A 19570-nucleotide genomic window follows, 5' to 3' on the forward strand; every position below is an offset into this window, starting at 1 on the left:
CCACAAGCCGCAGAGGAAAGAAGCGCCCAGGCGGGTAAAGGACAAAATCAGACTTTTGTTTATTAAAAAAATACTTTACAGGAAAAAAATTCTATGCATTCCGCAGGACTATTTTACAAAGAAATAGCTTAACAGTTTGACACTGGTGTACAGTCAGCTACCGACAGCGCGGGGGGGCGCGGGGCCGCCCCCGCACACGCGCGAATGTCAATAAATACACTAAGGCCGCACAAAGCAAACAGTCGTCCAGGCAATTGTACACGTCCTCTGGAGGCAGAGACCTTAGATAAATTAAAACCACAGAAAAAAATAATCGTAGCTGCCAATCAAATCAAATGAAATCACGAAACAGCAATACAGGAGTCGGTATCTTTACATGTTGTACAGAGAAATCAGGAAAAGCGGGTGTTTGAATGCTCGGGGTGCCCTGGCCACTGCTCGGAGCCCACGGGAAGGGACAGCACAGGCTCTGGGGGACAGGGAAGGATCCCCCCGGGCTCAGCACTGCTGGGAACTGCAACTGCAGAGTTCAGCTCGCGGCTCATGCCCAGCCCAAAGCCCAAAGCCCAAAGCCCAAAGCGGGCCGGGCACGGGCGGTGAAGGACTCGTGGAAAGCTCTGCCAATTTGCCTTGTCCAGGGGAACTGACCTGGCACACACGGGAAACCTGGCAGAGCACAGCAGAGCCCGTGAAAAGCGTCCCTTGGAGTCCCCTGGGGACAGCGGGTGGAGCAGAACCTGCAGGATGCTGCACACAGCGACCTGGAGCTGGTCCAGAGGAGAGAGGAAAGCAAAGCCAGCTGCCAGGTCAGCTTCACACTGCATTTGCCAGTCCATCTCCAGCACAGCTGAGCCACTTCATCCCTGGGATGTTTTAGTCACCAGCACTTGATTTAAAGTCGAGCCTAAGCCTCAGTTCTGTTTCACAGACAGAGCACTTGGTCAGTGACAGCTGTCCCCAGCACAAAGCTGGAGTATGTTCTACCTGACACACACCACAGAGCAGATCCTCACAAATGGAGCATTGAGGATTTGCAGAACTGGCCAGCACATTTGTATTTAGGAACTGTCCTGTATCTGCTTTCCACTGGGAGTAACAGAATGTTGAGGTGTTGGAATGGACCTTAAAAATCATCCAGCCCCAACTCCCTGCCATGTGCAGGGACACCTCTGGCTGGGCCAGGCTGCCCAACCTGGCTTTGAAAACTTCCTGGGTTGGGGCATCCACAGCCTCCCTGGGCAACCAGCTCCTCACCACCCATCACATTTCTTTAACCTAAATTCCTCCTCTTTGATTTGTACCCATTCCCCTTGTCCTGTCACCCAGCTCCTGCTGCACAGCCCCTCTGCAGCTGCAGCCCTGCAGATCCTCAAGGGGCTGTGAGGTGGCCACACTGAACAGCCCCACCTTCCTCAGCCTTAGAACAAGCCATCAAATGCGGCTCAAAAAATCACATCAAGTCAAAGGTGATTAACTCATTAAGGAGCCTGCTTTAGGAAATCTTGGAGAAATTCAAACAGCAGCTATTTAACGTGAGATATTCAGAAGTATTTACTGGATTTGTTCTGCTCAAACATTAAGTGTTACTTCCTCTCTAAACTGCTCTAGTTCATTAAAAAAATCAGTGCTCTACAGGTCTTGGGCTGGAAAACATTTGCATTTGTCCCATCAAGGCTTTGTTCTGTGCAACTGAAGCAATGGCTGGGGAGTGAGCAGCTTCCCAAGCAATCCCCCTCACACTTTACATCCAGAGCTGAGGTGGGATTTGAAAGTCTGCCAGATTGGTTAAAGCACAGCAAAGCTGAGCATGGATTTAGTAAGAGATTCTCAAACAGCTTGTTCCTCTCTCCCTCAGTCTTCCAAAATAGGATAGCATCAGCAACGTTCAGGTCATTCAAAGATACCTTTATTTATGTGCATTTAAATCTGACATTAGGTTTTAAATTAGGAACTGAGCAGAGCACAGAGAGCATGATGCTATTGGTCGTGTCCCTCCATGCAAGAGGAAGTCAGAGCATTTTCCAGGGACTTCAGGCTGTTGTCACAGATTTCACTAAAGCTACAGCTTGGAAAGTAGCACAGACCACCCTAGTCTTCCTTCATCCACTTGAAAACGTGCTATTAGAATTTACAGAGGACTTCCAAAGAGATTCTCCCTTCATTCCATTCCAATTTTCCCAATAACCAGACAGGTTGGTGCACGGGGGCTCTCCCCCTGTTTGCTCTGCCTCTGCAGGCTCCTGTGGGCCCTGCAGGTGTGACAGTTCCTGAGTGATCAGTGCTGGCTGCCGGGGACGGGCAGGGAGCAGCAGGGAGAGGCGGAACGGGCACGTGGAAGACTCGCAGACTTGGTCAAAAGGAAAGAACACCCCTGGGGAATCTTTGAATGTGAAGGATGAACTGAAACCACTATTGCCTGTGAGGAATTTTACTTTGCACAACCCTTAAAGCTATGAAATTCCTCTCAACATAAAAAGTGGAAAAAACCCACCAGAGAACTGACGGCTCGTCTCTGAGCCGCGCCGAGTCATCTAGAATTTCTGCTAAGATTAAATTACACCCCTGCATGAATCACATTACTTCTCATCATAAAAGCTTTCCATTCTAACACCTTATTTACACAGATTACTAAACGAGTCACTACCACTTCAATCTGTAAATTAGTTTTAAATTGAAATATTTCCTAGTCCTCATTTTTGTACCGAAGACAATACATACATACACATAAGGAGTAATACAGGTTCTAACTAATCACTGCAGTATCTTCTGAGGATTATTTCTCTATCAGTTTAAAATAGTGACCTCTACACTGAGGTGCTAATATGTATATAAAAGCCTACACAAACAATATTGCACAAAGTAAGATTTATAATAGAGTAACATATTTTAGAGACCCTTATAAAGAGAAGAGTAATAATTGATATTAAAAAGATGCATCCAGAACTAACACAGCATCTTTGCTTTTGTCTAGTCTAACATAGTGTTTCAAATCTTTCCTACCCCAGTGAGGATTAGAACAAATAAAGTTATCTGGAGACAGCTTAAGTTGCACCAAACCCCAACTTGTACTCTAAATGTGGGGAGGGGAGAGGGAGAGGGAAAAGGGACTTTTCCTTTTGATGACTGGAAAGGGCAGTAATAAATGGGGTGAGTGAAAGTCAAATACAGGTTACACGTTAACATCCAGAAATATTGAAAGATTGTTTAAAGACTGTTGATAGCTGACACTCTACACATTGAGCACGTGCTGCTGATTTTTCCACAGTAACTGGGCACCCAGGAGCTACACATGGAAAAAGCAGTCCAACGCCAAAATACTTTTTATTGTGAAATACTAATACAGAACTTACACAGTAAGGCTGTCCTTATTCTAGGAAGTCAGGTATCAGCTCAATGCTTATTCTATTAAGTGCATCAGTACAAGGGAAAGTGTGGATCCATTGGACACGTTACGACCCGATCAAAACAAGCTGCCAAGTTGGTTAAGTATTTTAAAGCCTTAAAGTGCTCAAAGATAGCAGTTTCCTCCACAAGACTACCAAGAGGTTCTCTAATTTTGACACTAGCATTTATCACATTCAGGGAAGATGTATTTTGGAAGCAAAAACCCCCACACCAAACAACATAAGCAGTGCTATGAGAAGTGTTAGGTCAGTAAGTCATTGCATTTCAACAGGAATCAGACACTTGCTTCAGTTCTTTGTACAGGTCACCCTTGCAGGAACTGTAAGAAACATCAATTTCTATAGCTTGTATATAAACCAACATGTCAAGAACAGACATACCAAAAATTCCACAAATCATCAAAAGTGCTGTGCTTTCTCTATTTTTTTTCTTTTTTCTTTTTTTTTTTCTTTTTTTTTTTTTTTTACTTTTTTAAGCAATTAAAATGAGATGGGGAAATCACTTTGCAAGTCTTCTACAAAAGCATCACTTTCTGGTGAAGATTAGAGATAAAGTAAAAGTAGGGAAATAACACTGACCAATGGAGCTCAATCATTTCATATTCCTGGAGGAATTTCAATCTGACTTTGAGAAGATATTCAACATCTCTTTACTTAAACAGAAAGAAGTGGTAGACCACTGTTACAGGTTGTACTAAGGGGTTAAAATACAACTTGAATTTTGCATAATCTGTGTAAAAAAGATATGCTTGACATTTTGGAATGTCACCTTTCTTTATAGAATTATAGGCAAGATTTCTCCAATAAAACATAAGCCAGTTATAAAACTATAACTTCACATCAAAATTTTAAAAAGTTGTTTAAAAAATGTTTGAATATATACATATCAGACAGAAGAGCCTGCATGATCCTGTGGATTGTGTTGCTGATCAGACTCTATTTTAAAACCTGGAAGGGGCTGCGCCACCTGATCTGGTTGCACAAGTCCTGATATTGAAGAAACAGAGGAGGAGAGCACCCCTGGGGTAAGCTGAATTTCTATACCTGGTTCTTCAGACTCTGTTTTTACACTCACTCCTTGGGGTTCACCTTCTGCCTCTGCGTTTCCAGGAACATCACTGTTCAGGCTTGAATTGCTTTCTGCTTTTGGAGAAGTCTCCCCCACGGGGTGATACTGTTTGAGTCTGATGTGCCAGGCTAAGCTGCAGACTGCTGACACTGTTTTGAACTGATGAATGACATTTCTAGGGATGAAGTAGATGTCATTGTCACACAGCTGAATCCTAGCATAGCGAATGCCTTCCCGTCTCATTTGGTTTAGTTTGGCTTCGTCCACCCATTGAACACACTGGGAGAAGGAGAGATGGGAAAGTTAGTGGTAAACTCTTCAAACATCTCAGCATCTTCCTATTTTCAAGTGAATTCATGTCTAAATCAGAATGTCTCTGTTTCATGGGTAAAACTTCAAATTCAAAAGAGAACTGGGCTTTAAAAATACAATTTCTCTGGTGTCTTGAGAGGACATCTTGAGAGGAGAATGAAGAGGTTTCTATAGTTACAGTTAAAAACAACAACAATGGGCTGCATTGTTTGGGCTGACAGGACTGAGTTTAGATGTTTCCATAGCCTAAGACAACATCAGAAAAAGCAGGAACAGGCACATAAGGATTAATCAATAGATTGTTTCTGTAGCACATGCTGGGACTCGCAGCAAGAACCCCAGCTTGGGGGAAAGGAAAAGAAAAAGGTCCCTTCCAACTGAACTATTTTATCCTGAAACACAAGGAAATTTACCCAAGAGAGCTGAGAACTGAGGGGATACAAAAGGGCTGACTTTAGGGAGAAGCTGGGATCTGTCAGAAACTCCTCCCAAAACACCAGGAAGGAGCTGTCACGAGGGCAGATTTGATACCTGTGACACTGGAGGTTCATGCAGGTCCAGCTGAAGTCTCTGCACAACATCAGTGAAGTCTTCAGCATGAAAACAAACCACATCTTTGGTTATACGAGGCTGGTCACTCCTAGAAAAAAAAAGAGAATTCCAGGAATTTTTGAAGTATTTGAGTTACAGAGCAGTCCAACTCTTCCCAGCAGAAAGCTTCACTGAACCAATGGCCTGCCTGAGTGTTACACTGTGCACAAAGTCCCAACACTTCTCAATAGTGTATTATTTTAAAAAAGAGGTATAATTCATATATTTCCCTTTTTTCTTTCTCAATTTTTGCTGCATTCACAACAGAAGGGATGTCTGCATGGACAATACACTGAAAACCCTGAGAACCAGGTTCAAACTGCCACTGTCAAAGTTCTCAGTGTTGTAGGAATCACTACTTGCCTCAATTCTTCCATTCTATAATTGGATAGAATAATTCTGCGTTAAGGGAAAAATGCAAAATTACAAAGTAACACTGAAGTTGAAGCAGTGAGGAGTTTTATTCAACAGCATAGGAAATATTGGCATCATTTATTCTAATGCTAATGATGCTGTCCAATTTCTAATGTAATTTCTAGCTATTACAATGATGCAAGTCCAGTTTCTCTGCAAAGTCAACAGCAATATCCTGGGTACATGACCTGAGAAAGCACTGCAGCTGTGAAATTAATTACACTGAGCTCTTAGACTACAGTTACAAAAGCTAGAATTAATATACCTGCTCAGGAAAAGAATAATCAAGGATGATGGTCCAAGTTTAAGGCTTTTGTATATCACTAAAATATTCTGCAAGCTGCTGTTCCAAATTTTTTACTGCCTCAAGATGGAAAAATAGGAGGGACACAGCTTGAGGTTTTCAGCTCTGTGCAGCTTTTGAGCCACAGAATGAACTAGGTTGGAAAAGACCTTTAAGACCTATGACCTAACACCTCCTCATCAACTAAACCATGGCACTGAGTGCCACGTCCAGACTTTATTTTTAAACACATCCAGTGACTCCACCACCTCCCTGGGCAGACAATTCCAGCCACTGTCACATTATAGGGTTTAAACCATTTCTGATTAGATTTATTTTGCAAGGAATTTTTTTTTTTTTTTTTTTTTTTTTTTTTTTTTAGGAAAAAAGTGCTGCACCCCAGCAGCAACTTACCATTCCCCAAACTGCACAGCCTTGAGCACCCCGACAGCAGCTGTGCTCTGCCAGTCAAAGCCCTGCCCCACGTGGTCGGCGTGAGCTCTGGTCCTGTCCTCAAACAGGACCTCGCGGGGCTCGCTGGTCCGAGGTAGGTACTGCAGGTTCTTGATCTCGTTCATGGACCTGCAACGGCAGAAAAACACACACTAAAAATGTCCCTGCTGCTCAAAAATTAATGTTTGCACTGAAATAATCCTCAAATTCCGGGTGCTGCAGGCTTCAAGGGAACAAAGCACTTCCCTCCGATTTTTTCTAGGTGTTGATTTGGTGAAAGATCAAAACAAAATCAGCAAAGTACAATTCAGGTTATAGGATCAAAATTTACAAAACAAATAAAATCACATAATTTTTGTGTTCACTTGTGCTGAAAGACTTCCTCCAAGAATGTACCAGTATGTAAAATAGAGCTATCTTACAGAAACTGAGCTTCAGTTATTTGGGAGTACATCCAAATATTCTTCTTGAAATGACAACTAAAATATGCTTCCAAATCTCCTGAAATTTGTTTTAGAGCACTCTTTCAGAGGCAGAAAGCAGGAATACACAATAATTTCTGGGCAGGCAGTGTTAGAAGTGCTTTAGCACTGACATTAGAAGGCAGCACCAGCAGCAGAAGGATCTCTACTGTTTTACAGCACTCCACCCGCCCTCACCACAGAAATAAGAGGAACTAAGTCTGCAGGATAATAAAAAGAGGTTTTAACCTTAAAGCACTGATCTAGGATATGTGAGAAGTACTGAAAGATACTGTCAGAAGTAGTGAAATAAAACAACCATCAAGGGTAACATTTGCTTTGTCAGCTGAGCCAATTTGAAACAAAGTGAAAGTGAAACTTAAATGTGAATTAGCCCTCTGAAGAGCCAGTTACATCAAGTACTGTGCTGTTGTTCTCAAATCTGACACAGACCTAACTGCAATGTTTTACCTCGAGTACAAAAGGAACCCCAACCTTACCGGCGCCGTTTGAAGGGTGATTTTGGCATATCAGCTGTGGGGATCATCTGCTCTCCCGGCCTCACCCACATGATGGGCCCATCGTCACTCTGGGACCTGCACTGCAGTCTGAGACTGGAAAGAGTCCCCCAGGGCAAAGTCATCTAAAAGAAAACAGGAACAAAACAACCCACAAAACACACATAACACAAAACACTGGGTGAGATAGAAAAATTAGATGATGCCTTTGGTAAAACTGGTTCAAATCTGCTGTCAAAAGAATTTTATAGAAACGAAGTAAGTTTGAGAGGTAAAAGATATTCCAAGCTAATTTTATCAAGCACAGTTCTTAGGGAAGCAGAAGTGCATGTAGTGCAAGTATATATAATAAACTTATTTTTAATTAGGCACCTCATTCCATGCCTTTCAATTGGATACAGGAAAGAATGAACCTCAGTAGCCCAAATAAGCACATCAATAAGGGAAATACCTTACAGTTTCTAATTACTTGGAAACCTAACAATTGCTTAAATATCTACAGTGCTCTGAACACATCACAAGTTACTGCTTACTCTAAGAAATGGAGATTCTTCCAACATATCTAGGAATTCTGGGAAGTAGTCCCCCACTTCTTCATCCACTGCTCCCACGAGGCTGATCTGGCGCATGGGTCCTGCTCTGTAGGTGCCACAGCAGTACGTCCGATTGACCTGAGCGCCAGACAGGAGACACAACAGCACCACAGCTTTAGTTCTCTCACAGGAGGATAAAAGTGACTGATCTAACACAGCTGGGAGCAATCTTGGACTCATCTACATCTGTTTCAGCAGATGTGCCTTAGCAATACACACAGGGACTGTTTAGAACAGAAGAGAAAGAAAAGGCTCCTGCCTGTACTCCTGACAGGAAATCCTTCTGGAGTCTGAATAACAGCAAGTGAATATTTGACTAATTCAGGAACAATTCAGCACTTTCAGGCTGACTTGAGAAAACAACCACACAAGGTTTCATTGTGACTCAGTCTTTCACCAGCAAGCTTCAACTCTCCACTAGTTTGTGCATTTGGACTTTTGCTTCTGCATTTCAAACCGGATGCTCCTGGGATATGCACATTCCTCAGTTCAGTCCTGCCCCTGAGGTCCTTCCCCTGGGACTGAAGTGAAAAACCTCAGGGTCTTTCACGCAGTGGTTCTGGTGATCATATACACAGGAAATTGGACAAAAAAACAGATGAAATGAGGGGTTTAGCTGGAAAGCCAGTGCTCACGGAGAAGAATTTTAGTTGCAGCAGAACCTGCTGCCAGTGCTGGGGTCAGAAACGCTTTAATCTCTCAGCTCGTGGACATCCTCTAGAACACAGACTGTCCCACTTTGCTGGGTCATCTGGAAACTTCTCTTGCTAATTTCCTGTTCCCAGAGGAGAGGCACTGGAAGACTCCAGTGTTCTGTAGCCTCAGCCTATGGACTGCAGCTGGAACGTGCCATATGGCCTCCAAGGAGGTTCTGTGCAGACGCCTCAGCTAACTGATGTTACAGAGCACAAGTTCTACAGAGCACAAGTGTGCTTTGCACACTCAGCTGTGTCTGAGCCCCAGCCTTCCACCACCCTTCGGTGTTCCAGGGGTGAAAACCTCCAGCTGTTCTCCATGGCTGAGTGGTGGGACACTACAGACAATTATTGGTAAATGTGCAGTTTTAGTGATGTTCACCCAGTGTGATGCATTTTAGAACTCCACTTACAGATACATGGACATAGCAGCTTAGCTTTAAGTCTAGTTTCAGTTTTGCATGTTTAGCCAGCAAACCAAGTGTCATTAAGCTACTCCATGCAGTTATTAAGGGTAAATTAGGAGAGACTAATAAAGGAAGAATAGAATTACTGCTGCAATTTTATCCTCCAGTAGCAGACATAGATATTTCACAAATATACAAACTTAGCTCACTCTATTTGCTGAATGCAGTTCAGAGCAGGAGCATTGGAACACCACAGCAATATTTTTGTTCTGTGCATCTACAGAAGAACTAAGGACTGAAGTGCTCTGGTCCTCATCCAGTGAAGTTTAACTGCCTGGCACTGTTCACGTCAGTGGAGACAGACTCCTTCCAGATGAGTTCTGTGCTACTGAAACCACCTGGTGAGAGTCACTAGTATTTTACAGGTGTTTGTCATGAGTTTAAATGAATTATAATTCCATATGCAGCTTTTCCTTGTAATGTTTTCAAAGGAAATGAAAAATTAGAAGCTTTAACTTTGTTTTTTTTTTTTAAATGCACTGGAACAATGGAAAAATAGACAAGAACTCAGGACTTAGAAAGCAAACAGAAGAAATACTTTAGGGAAACACTGGATTTCAATGCTTTGCTAGTTTTTAATATAAACTAAAGGAATATACACACTTGAGAATTAAACCCAGGACATGTTTACACTGACAACATGCACCAACCCACGGCAATCCCCAGCAGGCTGTATTATTCATCTCAAGCACCTCAATCACAGGGGATGTAGTCTACTAGTTCAATATGCCATAAAAAACTTCTTCACAGCAGCTCACTCATTCTTAATTCCTTCTGAGCAGCAAACACTGGTTAGGCCAGTGGTCTCAACAATATGATGCAATGAACATCTGAAAGAACAGGCACCTTTCTCTCCCTTTACAACTGGGTGGTTTAGTGGTCCATGAGTAAGCACCCTGCTTGCTGCACTGCAAGCTGCTTTGGCCTTTCATTCCCCAGGTGCTCCAGATTCCCTCTGAGCTCTGTTCACTCCACAGTCACCTGTGTGCACCCCTCATTGCAGGGAAGAAAGCTGAGATGATGAAATAGCTGAAGTCACTTCATTATAATCCATGAGGACGTCTCTCAGTGATTTTTATTTTTGTTTAAAGTTCCACTCTTGTTTAGGAATTTAGCCAGGGTCACTCCAGTTCACACGGCTGCCAGAAGTCAGTAACTTATTACCACAGCACCTCCCTTGCTATAATTTGTTCCCTGTGCTGCTTTAAAAGCAGCAGTGGATCGCAAGCAGTCACTGCCACTGTTTTTACTGTTGCAAAAGGACAATGGGGCCAGTAAGACTGCTCAGGCAGCCTGTGCCCTTTCAAATGCCACCCAGGCATCACTGCTGTGTGCACCCCCTGCTCCACACGCCAACACTGCCACTGAGTTATGGGCACGTTTATAATTAGCTCCAGTGCTCATGGAGACATTTTCTCTCGGCTGCACCATGTGCCTATCAGTGTTTCCCACACTGGGGTGAGAACAGAAGCAGACAGGCAGTGTTTCCTGTCAGAGGCTCGGAGCTGGTGTTTATTTGCATGCTCCTGAGGCACCCCAGCCTCACCACGGGTTAAGTGAGCAGCACAGGAGGAGAAGAGGACACACAGATGAGGCATCAGCTGGAGACAAATGAGGTTAAGTCTCTGAAGTTTCTCTCCAGTTGCAAGAAAAGCATGAATCAGTTGACAGCAACAATATTTCAGCATGCCAAGTCAGCTATAAAACCAACCACACAAAACCTTGGCTACAAGAAGAAAGCAAGAGCACAAGGCTGGCTCCTGCTGAAGGACAAGGAGGCACAGCAAGGGTGACATGCTTGACTAAAATCTGACATAGTGCAGGACCACTGGGCATTGTTTATATGGCTTTAGTGACAAACCAAGTGAAGGATGCAGTACAGACGCACAATTTCTCCATTTCATACTTTGATACCTACTGTTAAAAAACCAGAAATTGCCCTTCCAGAATCAGAGAAGTTCACATGGGGCAGACAATCAAACTGTGATGTGGTTCATGAACCAAAGCTGTCAGGAACAGAGTAACCTATTCTGAACAGCAGGAGTAAGAAAACTTACCCAGTTATCACCTGTTGGCTGCTTCTCCCACATTCTTCCCAGAAGGAAGAGCAGCTTATGCAAAACCTACTTCCCCAATTCTCTTTCCTGGCCTCTTCCCAGAACCCCCACACACCCTCTGTGACAGTGTAACTGTTCTTTGAATCAGAGAGAGAATTCATCAGGCAAGTTGATCAGTTGGGGAAAAAAAGAAGTGTTTTTTTTAAACTCTAAATATATTCCCATTCACTGAGTGGAAGCAGTTGTACTGAAACAAGTGATAAGGAAAATAAGAGTTCATTCTAGCTGCACTGCAAAGAGCTTCCAAATTAAAGTGTGCCCTTATGTGAGGAAAGCTTACAAATTTCTGCTCACTGATTTGAGTCTTGAAAGCTCTCAGCCCAAGTGAACAGCTCCACACTAAAGCTGAGCTCCAGCATTGGAGTATTAGAACCAATGAGAGCCAATGCAGGAAAAAAGTCCTCAGGACACTAAAGCTTGATTATTTTAAGATACTGAAACCAAACATTTATGTAACAAATACACATTGGAGTGCTTTGCTATAAACTCACTGCCCTGAGAACAAAGGGATTCACCTTGCAAGGCAGTTAATTATCACTAGATTTACCAAGTCCTTCAGATTAAAGTCCTTATTTTGAATACTACAATTCAGTTTCTCTAAAAACACAAACCAGTTGAACGTCGTGCGAGCCAAAGGTCACATTAACTTGCCATTTACAGAACAAATTTTGATTTCTGAACACTGAATCTTCAGGATTCAAGACTCCCTAAAGCCCCCAAACCCCTTGGCACAGTCAGTGCAGCAAACAAACTCATGCACAGAGAAGGAACCCAGAATGGAGGCAACTTAATTAGAAATAACGAGTGTTACAGCATACAATAGTGCAACATGTTTAATCTGCAAAAGCACGAGTATGAAGTGCTTCTGTACTGTACCATTCTCTCACAGAAGGGTGAAAAGTGAAGCTTGGCCAATCTGTTCAAACTTCCCCAGAGCTGCCAAGGAACAGCAGCACAACAGCCAGGTTCATCACCCCCAGAGCAGGGCACTGCAGCCTTCTCCATTCCAAGACAAGACAGCCTGCAAAACTTGGGTGAACCCACCACCAATTTCTATGTTTCTCCAGCTTTTCCATCATCTGTATTCCCTGAAGAGCCCAGCTCCAGCTGCCTGTGACAGCTCCCCTGCTCTGTTTGCTGAGGGAGAGCTGCACTAACACACTTCAGCCAGAGAGGATTAACCAGGTCATGCTGGAGCTGGGTTTAGACCAACTGAACCTTATGTCATGACTCAATCTTAATCAAGTTTAGACAGTACTTAAAATAGAATTAATTGAAGTACCAGCAGACTATAACCCAGCAAAGCCTCTTATTTATTACCATACATTTCTCACGTGTATTTATAGTGCCAGTATTCGTGTTCACAGGACATTCACTGAGAAAAAATGCAATTGTTAAACATTCTGGAGACTCTGTTTAGCCACTTCAGGGGTCAAGCTTGTACTCAAGCCAGAATGCAATCAGGACACTAAAGAACACAGATAAATGACTAACACAGAAGACTTTGAAGCCTGACCTGTGGACACATTTCACATCTGCAGCACGCAGGTGTGTGCAGTGCAGAAGTGCTATTGCCCACAGCAGTGGTTCATACGCTCAGAGATTGTTTTGGGGTGCTCTGCACCCAGACACAGCTCTGTCAACATGAATTACCTGCACCAAGAAACAGAAGCTGGTTAAAATAAGTGCTGCAGCAGCAAAACACTGCCAAATAAAGAGCCAAGTAACAGAATTATTAATTAAATGCTATTCAAAGTCTCCACAGCAACCATGCAGTAACTTTCTGTAAAGCAGTAATTGTTTTTCCAGTGCAAATCTTGCTTCTAAGCATTTGGTAAACCCTGCAGAGATCCAAACAGCCCATCCATAAGCACTAACACTCCAAAGTCTGTTGTTAAAGGTGTGCTCCTATCATACTGAACTCCACTACAGAGTTTCAGATGTAGCCTCCCAACAGGTGAACTAGTAAATGTAATTAATGTCTCAAGTAAAGACCTTAAAGGTAATCAGCAGTTGGGATCCATTCTCAGACTAAACAGAAAGAAGCTTTATTCCATTAAAAAGAATTTTATCTAAGCTGTAATCTTGTGGTATACTCATAGATACTTCCGAGTTTGATCACTACTAAAATCCAAGAGACTTTCATACGGAAATCTTAAAATTAGCTTAGTTTTTACTGTTGCATCCATTTAAGTTACATGGAGATACAGTTTCAGAATTTAAACTAGTTTAAGCCTACCATGGAAACCGAGGGAGTAAATAAAATGAAGCTCCTCTTCAAAGGCAATTAAAAAGATCCTCTAACCACTGACAAGTTAGAAAGTTTAGTCAGCATAAAGTACTGAGGGAATTAAGATGTTAAAAACCTTGTGAAACAGATATACGGAAACATGAAAAGTAACAAAACCCCAAGACCCCAAAAACCCCAGCTCTGTTGACTAGAAAAGCAGTGTTAACATTTGCAGTCTATGCAATTCTTGGCACAGACTTGGCTGTTGTTTTGAACAATCTCAGTGTTTTCCCAGGTTTAGAAGAAAAAGATGCTCAGTGCAGATCTTCCCTCAGGTCAGAGGTAGCAGTGTCTGATGTGTGATTCACCAGCTACCAGGGAGCACAGAAAAGCTCTGAGCAGAAGCAGGAATACACAGCACATTAGTTCTAATATCACCTTTCTTCATCTGCTCAGAAAATACATTTGTGACTTGCCTATTTTAAATCATGTCTGCTCTGGGTTACTGAGATTAATCAAATCTAGGTATTGTGCAACATTTATGCATTTGAATAGTTCTTACCTGAGAGTGAAAATTTGAAATTGTTGTTGTTTCAATATCCTTCTTGCCCAAAATTTCCATTTTCACTGGAGTGTTTGGAAAGTTAAAAGCAAAGTAATCCAGGAAGTCTGGTAAATAGGCAGCTGCTCCGTGCACTATGGCTAAAGCATAGTAAGCTGCATTTTTATCATTTTCACTGAACGACAACGCAAGAAACTCTTCTGCAAATCTCTCCATCTCCACTGGAGACAAAAATGAGAGTTCATCCATGTAAGCATGCAGGACCAGGGCACCTCCATTGGACTGATGCTCCTCGTGAATGAAGTTACTGAATTTAGTGCCAGTCTTCAGGAAGCTGCTGCGGACAGAGTGCTCCTGGTGTGTCACAAAGGGGGTTTGTACTCCCTGGGGTATCCGGTATTCCTGCATGCCCAAGTTCAGCCTGCACAGCTGCTCATCCTTCAGGTACCTGAAGGATTCCTTGTTCATTTCCAGGTTGTCACACTGTCCTTGAGACAGAGTCTCCTTGTCGATGCGAGTGAGCCCAGCACACACTGTCTGCACCTCTTTGTTGTACATCTTCAGGCGTTTTCCCCTCACATCTTCCCGGTGTTTCTTTTTCTTTTTTTTCTTTATCTTCTTCATAATAAGACTGTCAGCTCGCTGGCTTTTGCCATTTTCATCTGGAGTTTCTGGCAGCAACAATAAAGAGAAGATTAGAGTTCTGCAGTTGCAGCATATTCACCCCAAAAGAATTCAGGCCACTCACTTGCTGAAGCCATCTATTCCCAGGGAGACTGACCAGTTGTAAAACATTGCATTTTTGGTTGTATAATTAAATCAAAAGTCAGGGTACCTATAATTATACAAATAAAGCCTTGAATTAAGGAAATCTTCCAAAATTCTAGCTTAATATTTTAGAAATACTTCCATTTTTAACAGATTTATTAGAATACCTTTAAAAGGAGTCAGTAGTTTGGAGCATCTATAATTAAGTACATTAATAACTTCTGACATTTAAGGCAATGCCGTACAGGGGAAGAGGATAAACAAGTATGTGTAACATTTAAACATTAAGACTTGCATTACAGAACACTTCCCTGATTGTGGATACAAGATACAGAAGCAAACAGTAGCACTGAAGAGCTACAAGCTTTACTTACATTTAGAAGTAAAAACACTTAAGTAAAGCTTAGATTGCTGATCTTTTAAAATTAAAGGACCCAAATCATCACATCAACGGATTCAGTCCTGTAGTTAACGATTCAGTTAATGGAGAGAAAGAAATTAAGAGCCTATTTCAGTTGTTTGGTTTTTTTTTTTTTTAGGTTAATCAACCCCTAAAAGGATGAGAGATAAAATGTGAAGAAGTAGTTCTGTCAGGCATAATGGAATAGCTTAAGTTGTTCTTCTTTCAAGAATAAAAACTAATTCAAGTAACATTTAGCAAGGGACAAAGGTAATTAGAAATTTTGATGGCCCAGCTGTTACAAACTCAATTGCCAAGACAAGACTTTAACGTGCCTGAATGAAAAAACCATTGCATCCAACAGTGCCCATAAATCTCCAGGAGCTGTGTTAGCAGGATAGCCGTGGGGATGAGAACAACCTGCTGCTGAAGGCAACACCTGACTGAAGATGCAGTAACTAAAGTTTTACCATTTCCCCTCAGCACAAGGCTTTGTCCTAATGAAATTTCCTTTCTCTGGCTGCACATTGGTATTCCCTCTTTATTCTCTTAGAGCACTTAAGTTAAAGAAAAAAAACCACGTTACACTCTTATGAAAAAGGGTGTAGTGATAAACACAGGCAGCTCCAGGTTCTTCAGTGTAACCAGTGTTTAACTGGATCATTACTGGTTTGGTCTCGTTACTGGAGAGGGCTGACCTTCATAACAGCCTGGAGTAAGGAACAGAGTTACTCATGGAGCAAAGAAAGAGCTGATTGCTTAATCCTCACTTCATACAATAGTCTTAGGACCTGAAATACAAGTTTTCACCGTGCTGCTGCAGCCCTTGCAAACAGCAAAGGCCCTGATCTCTCCGTTTCAGAGAAACCAGGAAAAGCAGGGTGGTATCACTCATTCTGGGAAGCCAACTGAAACGGTTCTAGAATGAGGTTTGCTGCAAGCCTCGGATGTGAGGAGTGCACGGTCTGCTCAGTCACTGGGCTCTGGAGCACAGACCCTGCTTTACTCACTGAGCAAACGTGCAACTCACACACCAGGTATTTGTCCTGGTGGGACCAGAGATCCCAAGCTGCAACTAAACAAGAATTTCATGCCACCACTGGGAATACTTCCCTATGTATGTTTCTAAGAACATTTGGTTGTTAAAGACTTCTTATTGTAAGCATTTCTGATTTTAGGTATAGTTTTAAAACCTCAGGCATTTTAATTCAGAGTATCTTCCTGTTTGAAACCATGTCCTAATAACAGACAGAGGAATCCTTGCATTTGGGAGCTTCCAGTGAACACTTGTCTGTTTTCAGGATGAAAGCTGCCCTGGCTGCTGCTGGATCCATTGAGCACAGCAGAGTCTCACTGTTACAGTGAGTAACTGCTGTATCCAGTGAAGCTAAACAGTGACATTACAATAATGCCTGGCAATCCTGAAGGAAATATAGTTTTAATTATTCCTTTAAATAAACAGAAGGCCTCCAGCACCTCAAACACAAAGAAGCTGTGGGCAGGTCACTAAACTATGGGCTCCACAGTGAGGCAGAGTGACAGCAGTGCCAATAACTCAGCTACTCTAAAATGATCAGACATCCCACAAGAGAACCAGAACCATTATTAAGCAGTAAAAACAGTGGGGGTGTTCACTGTCACCTGGGGCCACAGATAAGCATGGCACAGTCAATGCAATAGGTAATTTAATTAGATTATACAGCAAAATAAAAACGGATAGTCAGGGAAAGAAATACAGCCCCATCCAAAAAGGCACTAGCCCTACAGCTGAGGACAGGCAGTGAAGAGCTTCACATGAGCAAACAGCTTTCCTTTACAAGTCTGGAATTTTGATGCTCATTTCCACGCTGTTTAAGCCTTCATTAAGAGGCCTAATTTAATTCTGGGTTAGAACTGACACAGTGACACTCCAGTCTACAAAGTTACACTGCTCCAAACTTTTGCTTGATAAACACTGATAAAATTGCAGAGGTTTACAATCAGAAGTTTTTATAGTCATTATTCAAGCACAGTGGTGTGGAAGCATTAACCAGTGCAGAAAAGCCTCTCCTGGTACTACTTTTGTCTGTTCTTAAGACAGTCCTACCTAGAGTTTACTCCACAGACTCTTGACTTCAGTAAGCAAGTGCATCTTTGGTTTCTTTGGCACAAAACCTGCCCATACACTCCTCAAGCATAATTCACCACATTATATTTTTAATTGCAGTACTTTTGCAGTTATTTTTTATCTATGTTGTTCTCTCCAAGAAGCTTTTTACTATAACAAATCTCTGAGCAGAACCAAAACAATCGCTCTGTACTGTTAAAAAAAAAAAAAAAAACCAAAACCACACACAGCACACGCTAGAATCCAGAGATATTTTGGCCTTTCAATAAAAGAAAGCACAGAATAATTCGGGCTGCAAGGGACCTCTGCAGATCATCCAGCAAAACCCCCCTGCACCTGGAGCAGGTGACACAGGTTTGGAATATCTCCAGACAGGACCTCCGTGGGCACCTGTTCCAGTGCTCTGCCACCCTTCATCGAAAGAAATTCTTCCTCACGGTGAGGAAGAACTTCTTGTGTTTTAGTTTATGGATATTCTGCCTTGTCCTGTTGCTGGGCACCCCCGAAAATAATCTGGCACCATCCTCTGACAACCGCATTGGAAATATCCGTGTGGAATCACGAGACCCCTTCTCCAGGCCACTCATTGAAACCAACAATTAAAAATTTAAAAATAAAACCCAGCAAACCAGCAGCCCCTCGCACGTTAAGGTGAGGAAGCCTTCACTCCCACACCACCTGCACGCTGAACGCGCGAACGAGGGCGATTCTGACAGCGGCAAAGCAACGCGGCCACCCCGCGCCCCGTCCCCGGGCCGGCACCGCCGTGCCCGCCACGACACGGCCGGACCAGGGCCGCCGAGCCCGCCGCGCCGCCGCCGCCCGCTCCCCTCCACAGGTGCGCCCGGGGCTCCAGCGCGGCGCCGCCGCCCGCCCGGCCGAGCCCGCCGGGGGCACCCGCCGGGCCCGCGACCCCCGCGCTCCCCCCGCCGCTCACCTCGCGGGCTGGGCCGCCCCGCCGCGCCGTCCGCGGGGCTGCCGCGCCTCGCCTTGTGGCCGGCGGGCTCGGCGTGGTGCCGGTGGTGGTGTCGGCGCTCCCCGGGCGGCGGGAGGCTGAGCGGGGAGAACGTGAACAGCCCCGCGGCGGCGGGGAGGGCGGGCGGGGGCAGCGGCTCCGCCGGGCCGGGCCCCGCCAGCAGCGGCTGGCTCGGCCGGGCCCGCTTGGCGGCCGGCGGCTCGCCGGGTGCCGCCCGCCGGCGGCGGGGCCCGCGGGGCCGGGCGGGCCGGTCCGCTGAGGGCGGCGGCGGCTCCTCCGGGGCCCGCGGCACCGCGGCGACCTGCGCGGCCATTTCAGGGGCTCCCTCACACACATTTAAATGGCCCGAGCGCCGGGCGCCGCCGCGCACGCGCCGCCGCGGGGCACCCTGGGACGTGTAGTTCGGGAGCGGGGGCGCGTGCGCGGCGGCGCGGGTCACGTGGGCGGCGGGAGGAGGGCGGGAAAGCGCTGAGGGAGAGCGGAGCCCGGGAGCGGGGAGGGGTCAAAAACTTTTATTTTAACAGCGTTTATCGCTTGTTCTAAAGTGCTTCGTCCATTGAACACCGGCCGCGGGGTGCTGCCGAGGCTTTCCCCGCGAGGGAGATGATGTGGGGCTGTTGGAGCGAGCCTAAGGAGGCCCTCCCTGGCCATGGCAGCGGGATGGAATAAAATCATTGAATCACAGAATGTTAAGGGTTAAGAGGGAACTTAAAAATCTCATTTCATCCACTGCCATGGGCTGGGGCACCTTCCACTACAGCAGGTTGCTCCAAACCCTGTCCAGCCTGGGAGAAACAGGAATATAATTTGGGTAAAGGTTTTCACTGTTTTCTGCTGTTAAGAAGCCCTGTGACCGCAGTAATAAAAAAGGCAATATTGGCTATTCCCCCAACTTTAAACCAGATGAGTTTTCCATTCCAGCAGTGGTCAGCAGATTCTTCTTGACCAAATTCCCCAAATACCACTTTGGTTGGTGTTTTTTTTTTTTTTTTTTTTTTTTCCTTCCCTTCCCATGTCTTTACAGGAAAATCTTTATCCCTCCCCACTGATAGAAACATCAGTGGAATCTGGTGAGGAATCTCATCTTCCCTGTTCCCACCTGAAATTCTCTGCTGGAGAATCACAAATCCTTGAAAACAGCATTGCTTTA

At 44.3% G+C, this 19570-nt stretch overlaps 1 protein-coding gene across 1 annotated transcript; it reads right to left on the reverse strand.

Annotated features, from left to right (window-relative positions):
- Window positions 1-35: 35 nt before the first annotated feature.
- RSBN1 (round spermatid basic protein 1) lies at window positions 36-18733 on the reverse strand. The gene is made up of 7 exons (XM_053998286.1): window positions 18382-18733; window positions 14170-14840; window positions 8039-8176; window positions 7488-7630; window positions 6488-6655; window positions 5317-5425; window positions 36-4752 (listed from the first exon to the last, which is right to left on the reverse strand). The coding sequence occupies exons 1-7, from the start codon at window positions 18731-18733 to the stop codon at window positions 4291-4293; spliced, it is 2043 nt and encodes a 680-aa protein (XP_053854261.1). The 3' UTR covers window positions 36-4290.
- Window positions 18734-19570: the final 837 nt, after the last annotated feature.

The sequence above is a fragment of the Vidua macroura genome, chromosome 24 (assembly GCF_024509145.1).
Source record: "Vidua macroura isolate BioBank_ID:100142 chromosome 24, ASM2450914v1, whole genome shotgun sequence".
Classification (NCBI taxonomy): Eukaryota; Metazoa; Chordata; class Aves; order Passeriformes; family Viduidae; genus Vidua; species Vidua macroura.